Source organism: Fulmarus glacialis, unplaced genomic scaffold, assembly GCF_000690835.1.
Source record: "Fulmarus glacialis isolate BGI_N327 unplaced genomic scaffold, ASM69083v1 scaffold6347, whole genome shotgun sequence".
Taxonomy (NCBI): domain Eukaryota; kingdom Metazoa; phylum Chordata; class Aves; order Procellariiformes; family Procellariidae; genus Fulmarus; species Fulmarus glacialis.
The window spans coordinates 9872-16547 of record NW_009221177.1 but is presented as its reverse complement, the minus strand read 5'-3'; the positions used below and the strand labels follow the sequence as shown (position 1 = coordinate 16547).

Genomic DNA, 6676 nt, shown 5'->3' with positions numbered 1-6676 from the left:
AAAAAAAAAAAAAAAAAAATTGCAGGTAAGCAGTAACTGTATTTACTCTTCAAGAGGTTCACAGGGGCCTCTTTGAGAGGTACAGGAATACACATAGTGTTGAACAGCCTCACTTAGTAAATTCACTGTGAAAATTCATGTTGTCATATTTTTCAATAAACTCAGGGCTGGGGGAATTTAGCAGGAAAACTATTCCCCTGTGGACAGATGTACTTTTACTTGTAGAGGGTAGGCTTATTTTCTACAGCAGATAAATCAAGTTGCAGATGAATGCCTGAAATTTTAGCAATGAGAAGATATACCCACCGTATGACTCTGAAATGTGCTTTCTGAATGGAGGAGACTCTTTTCCACCCCCCCTTCCCCCCGGACTACAGTGTTTCTCTTGCAAAAATGGATTCTCTACTATGGATATGATTGAGTTGTTTTTAAAGGAAAATCAAAATCTGGAGGAGACTGATTAATGATCCAAAGGAATATAATGATCTGAACTAATAAAGTAAATGGAAATATTTATGTGCTTTATGTACACTGTACATAGTTTAAATATTTTAAAAGTTAATATTCTACTTGAAATGGCATGTTATTCTCTATTAAATCCTCTTGGTACTATGATGGTTAAACTTACTAGTTTTGGTACAGAAGTTTGGTTTATAATTTTATAATAAAGTTGAAATGTGATTTAGGTAACATTGTTTTCTGACTCTGTTGCCAACAGGCTAAGAGAAAGCAGAGATCCTACAGCTACTTCTGAACTTCAACCAGAAAAGGCTTGGGATACCGGGTGCTTAAATATCATTAGAGGGTGGGGTACAAGTACAGAAGAGGTTGAAGGAAAAAAGTTAACTGAAACCACTAACTTGAGACTAAGGGAACCAGTAAACTGGTCAACTTACTTTTCCTTTCATAATGTGCATGTGCACTCTGAGCCTACACCTTCAGGGCTCATGCAGAGTTATTCAGCAAATGCACATTGTCATTTGCAAAATAGTTAAGTTAAAATGAAGCCCTATTTCTAAAACCTATCTTATTTCATTAATATTCAAGTACTTGCAATAGTTTTGAACAGCTTCAGAGAAGGAAGTCTCTCAACTATCCTAAAAGATCCAGATGGTAGAGTTCCTTTCTCAGCTTTTACTTGTTGAAACATGAATAGCAGAACACATGAGCAACATACTCTAGAAGACAAATGCTCCAAGAGGATACTTGGATAATGCTACAGCAGGTGCTGTAATGGAAGCTTATTTGGTGTCCTAGTTTTATTATGAAACCTACGGCAGAGGTGTAAACTGCTACTGGATACAGACCTGTGCTGAACGTTAGAAGACAGGAGAGAAAAGTCAAACGAGGAGGACGCATGTCCTTCATGTAAAGTGTAGCCATGCAGCAAAATTATCCTGGCAACACAGTCAATAGTTTCACATATTTGGTGGCCTGTTTTCCTGTCCAGGCAGAGAATAACCTTTGGAAAATAAGTCCTGACAGCAAAGGAGAAACTGCTTCAGTTTTATTTCTTTATCTATAAAAATACCCAAATTTTAAAAACCCAAGGAGACTAAACCAGCACCTAGATTAAGTGCATTGTTCTACATTATGGGCAGAAAAATGGATTCAGCAGTGACATTTCTTCAGAGAGTTGTTTTAATTAATTCCATATGGTTGCTGTGGATCTTTGTAACTACCTCTGATGGACTTGGGCATTTTATTTCTATCCATGTCTCCACAGAGGAATCTCACCATTTCTTCCACCTACCTAGTTCTCAGCTGTTCCCTTCAGGGAATTCTTGTGTCAAGACTGCTCAGCTGCCCCACATTGCTAGCATGGGGCTACCAGTCTCCGTTTCCGGATGCATTCCCAGATCCAGTTGGGAGACACACGCTTAGCACCGGGATTCTCATCAATGTCCCCTATAACGTGCGTTGCTGAGGCTGTGTCAAACTCTGGCACAAGATCCCCATCATATGCTATAAAGTACCGCCGGATTTTGTCGAAGTCCTTCACAGTGGGCGATAGGTACAGCTTCACACCAGTGAATATGTCCAGCAGCATCTGCATATTGTGAAAGAGGATGAGAAGCACAGGTTGATAAAAACATTAGATTGATCTGGAAATGACACTAATTTCTTTGAGGCATGAACAAGTCCATTCACAGTTCCCGAGGTTATCACTCTAATCCCATGCCTAATAACCATAAATTGCTCTTTGGACTGCCATTAGATCATACACAAGAGCAACACCCATACAGTTCCTCTGAAAGCCAGATGTTACAGCTGAACAGTGCTTCCCTAGCTAAGGGGAATTATTACCCCATTATTCCCCTTAGCGATGATGCTGATGTGGTCAGTAAACATGATCTTAATGTCTTTGTCTTTACAAGCTGATGCTTCTTAGTTAAAGTAGTAGAACATAACTACACTGGGAGGGGATGTGCCGCTTACATCAAAAAAGCTACTCCAGGCTTATCAGGAAATTATAGCTCAGTGATTCTTCATCCGCTCCTACAATTTGCTGCACAATGGGCTAGAAAGGACAGTTCTCTCCTTTTACAGCTCCCAACTCTTGCATGTGCAGCAGTCAGGAAGAGTAGCTGCTCAGCAATCACAACACTGTGGAGCAGGACACTGTTGGTGGGTGAACAGTATTGTCCTTTAGCATGACAAACCCAGTTACGTCAGCTCTGCAGACAGGAAAGAGGAGCTGCAACCATCCACTGCCTTTACAAGGGGGCTTGTTGCTGCTATTTCTGCCTTTACATTTCATTTTAATTTAGGGTGCTGCTATAGGCAGATTTCAAAGACTCTTCCAGATGGAAGGCCAAAGTGAACAGACAATTGAAACTGCCTCTGCTTCCTCCCACCCCAAAATGGTTGCTGTCCAGCTGTCCGTACCTTTTTTCCATTGTCATCCATCTCAGATGCTTTTCGCTTCTCCCCTCGTTTCTCCTCTGATTTTTGAGGGGATCCAATGACTGCTTTGCTTTCTAAAAACAAAAACTTGTCTCATTTGTGCGCTCTGTCCAGATGCTGGTTGTTTATTAATGTGGGCAGAAGAGTGAAGAGGCTTTTTCCCCCTCTTTCTGGAAAATCCATCAATTAGAATGTAACATTTTTCTACTGCAAATGGCACGGGGCATCTTCCTCATCTCCAGGATGTTGCTGTTCAACTGCCCTCCTTGCTGACACCACACTGCCTTTTTTGAGACTGCTCAGAAATTTGCTTCAAGTGACAAAGTGCTGGTGAAGCAAACTCATTTCACAGCTTTGCAATCTACTACCTGGAAATCCCCTCCATCCAGGTGCCCTATTATATGCATGAATTTCATCCAAATAAAATTAAGTACTGGTTCATGGCCAAAAATGTCTAACCAACGGGCATGTGATCTGCAGGAACAGGAGCAGCAGGTTTGCTCTTCAGACCAGTCTTATACAGTCTGCTAAGGACCTTTATCTGATAAGATTAAAAGGGACTGCAGTCCCAGAGAAACCCCTCCAAAGTAGTTTTGGTACTAAGAATAACTGAGACTCTGCTAGGTTCAAGATATCTGTTCTAAGCAGCACGTAATCTCAGAGTGCTTTTATTGGCTAAATGAGTTGCCTAAGCACCAACCTGAACAGCATCATCAGTGCTGTTTCCATCTTCTCTCAATCCCAGCACACCTCAGAGCTGTGGCTATTCAATCCATGCTGTGAACAACACAGGCCAAACCAAGGGTCTAAACAGCTTTGCCCATTAACCCTGACATGCACATGGGATCTCTGAGCATCTGACGGAAGGCAAAGATCCAAAGCCAGCCTGCCCCAAATGCAGAGAACACACCCTGAGGCTCCTCCCCCTGGAAAGCACCGTCCTACCTTCTGGCTTCTGGGCTTTTGCAGGTGACTTGCTTGGGGGAGTTTTAATAGCGCTGTGTGGTGTGGAAGACCTGGAATTTCCCTCATTCTCTCCACTGCTGCCAGCTGTGGACTCATCTTCCTCCCCAGCAACAACACTGAAATCAGCCTTCTCTTTGGAGAGTTGGTACAGCTCCTGTCCCACCAGAAACAAAGCATTGCCTTTAGCCACAGTGAAACCTCTAATACTAGAAACGAGCCTTAATGCATGTGCTCCTCTTGTTTGTTCCCCCCCCACCAAGAAGTGTTTGCTCGTATGCGTTTTCTTTCTGCACCTCTTTGTAGCCATTTTCCTGTCAGCTTTGTTCAAGCTCTCTGCATTCCACCCAGCTGCTTGACATTAAGGGAAGCCATACTTGGGGGTACCAAAAGCCGAATTCACACGATCTGCTACAGAGCAAGACAGACTGACTCTTCAGAGCCTGAAAGATGAACAATACCCATTGCTCACTCAGGGAACAGTCTGCCCGAAGAGGGTATTCTACGTTTCTCTCCCCTACCTGCATAGGGAGCCAGAAAGACTGCTGGGCAGCAGGTGGGCTGAATCACTCCTTGCTTCCATGGCATAACAAGCACTTACATCTGCTGCCAGTATCCCTGTAGGCAGCGTGAAGACAGCCCAAATGACAATAACTAGACTGAGAACAGAGCTCATCAACAGCTGACTGACTGCTGGGGATGGCAGCACGCCAACCAGTTTCTATCAGTAATGGCGGCATAGAAGCTGTGTGGGGTGGGAGCAGCCCCAGGGGTCCTGGCAGGCTGCCATTTGGCCCCTGCACCCTGGAATTGGGCCAGGCTACCCTCAGTCACTTCCCAGATGCCTCCTCCAATCTCATCAATTAATGGGAGGCTGAATGACCATAAACACTTAAGAGAATAAAGGTCACCTCTTTCAGGAAGGAAATTCCTCACCATGAAGGCTGTTACAAGAGCTGATACAACTAGGTGCCAGCACAGACTTTCCTGAAAGTGCACAACACAACAGCTCAATAGACTGGAGAGGCCCCACGAAAGAATAAGATTCACATGAAAAAAATCCAGCAAGCAGCCTGAACCTAGAATAAATGGAAAATGTAACATACCATCATAGGTACCAGTCAGCAGATACCTTCACTACGTATCACTACATACCCTGGTATCCGAATTTGTCTTTTTAAATGTAGACTGTTGTCAGAACTTATTCTCGAACATGCTGCAGACATACTGTGTTAACTCACCTTCAGCTGCTGGAGGTTGGTGGCTGTCTTCCAGTCTTTGTCATCTCGAATGCGGGTGCAGCGAGGAAAGCGAATGGAGATCCCATCTGCAGTGTGGGCTTCAGCTTTAGAGAATTCAGCCCCTGTGATCTCCCACACTGGGGCTTTCTAAACACAATATTGAGGAAGTCACATCACATTCCTGTCTTCTCTCATGAATTAACTCTAACATGTCTATGTTCCTCTACCTCTACAACAACCCCCCTCCCCACCCCAGCACATGGAGTTCCACATACACAAACTGACCTTCTTGGTCACCTTAATTAGAAAAACTTGTATTTTTTTCACCGAGTCAGAGATCCTCATCTAACATAAAATGCCTAAATAACACCTTTTCTGTCAGACATACGTGGCACAAAGCACACTGATAAATATCGTAAAACAATAGCAACTTTTGGGTTACAGTTGTGCTTCAACCATTTTAAGTCAGATTTTTCATGTCTCAAATTTAAAGTAAGTTCACTTCTGGAAGGGTTTTAATGCACAAGAATATTTCCCAGAAGTACTGCAGGTATGATTTCTTCATGAAGCTCTTAGCCTCAAATGCACCTGGAAGATTGAGAGATAAAAACTTGTGCTTAATTTCCTGCTCCAAGTATGAAGACTAATCTTGTAACAGACAATTTGTACGCTTAAATGAAGTATAGTGGATTGCTATATCAGGGCTGGAAAACATAGTTAAATGACTATGACAGCACTTACCTTTGGATCTGGGACAATGAAGTCTGGGTAGTAGATTTTGTTAATTTTTAGCCACCTTGGAATTTTACTAGGATCCTATTAATTAAAAGCACAAAACCAAAATGATAGCACATATGATCATCTATGAACCTATTTCTACAAAAGAAGTTGCTGAAAGATAACCTAGAAGTAGATTAGCATATAGGTATTACATTGCCTTTGTATGGATGAAACTTGCTTTAGCCTGCAGTGCAAGGTACACTGATCTGCAGCAGTTTCTCTTACCTAGAGAATCACAAAAATTATCTGTAACACAGCTCTCAATTACTGTCATTCTATATGTGAAACAATAACATTGTTGCTCCAATTGTGATTCAAATAAAACTACACATTTTTTAAGATTCTATAACCTTGATGCAAATGGCCTTCAGGATATCAGGTAAATATTAAAATTCAGCTCTCTGTTAGATTCCTCGCCTAAGTAAGTCACTCACAAAAAGTTTTAACTGCAACATGTCAGGCTATCTAGCCACAAGACAATAGTCTGACTTGAGCATTTCTCACCTGCAGCCCCATCTAGTGACTGTCTTCACCAATTGCACTATGCCCCAAAAAATGGTACTTGCTCTGCTCTTCTCAGTAAAACTTTGTCTTAGCAGGAAACAGATGGTGCCTGGCTTCCCACTCAGTGTCTGAAAACAAATCTCAGGCAGCAGCTCATCTTCGGGAGCTGGCTGCAACTACATCTCATTTGTGTCAGAGCAGTTTATCTGCTTTAACTCTAATCAAGCCTCTATTCATTCCCCGCAGAGCACTTCAGTTCTGCATTTAGCCAGCACCTCAAC

General features: G+C 42.5%; 1 protein-coding gene across 2 annotated transcripts in view; it reads right to left on the bottom strand.

Annotated features, from left to right (window-relative positions):
• Positions 1 to 1494: 1494 nt before the first annotated feature.
• Positions 1495 to 6676, bottom strand: part of LIG3 (ligase III, DNA, ATP-dependent) — a 15045-nt gene continuing 9863 nt past the window's right edge. Inside the window, exons 15-19 of one of the 2 annotated variants that reach the window (XM_009580993.1) lie at positions 5853 to 5927; positions 5112 to 5258; positions 3853 to 4027; positions 2890 to 2981; positions 1495 to 2050 (exon numbers count right to left, since the gene is read on the bottom strand). In XM_009580993.1, the coding sequence (XP_009579288.1) occupies positions 1817 to 2050; positions 2890 to 2981; positions 3853 to 4027; positions 5112 to 5258; positions 5853 to 5927 (723 nt within the window). In that variant the 3' untranslated portion in view covers positions 1495 to 1816. Of the gene's footprint in view, positions 2051 to 2889; positions 2982 to 3769; positions 4028 to 5111; positions 5259 to 5852; positions 5928 to 6676 lie in introns of both variants that reach the window. The other variant, XM_009580992.1, reaches the window with a different exon arrangement.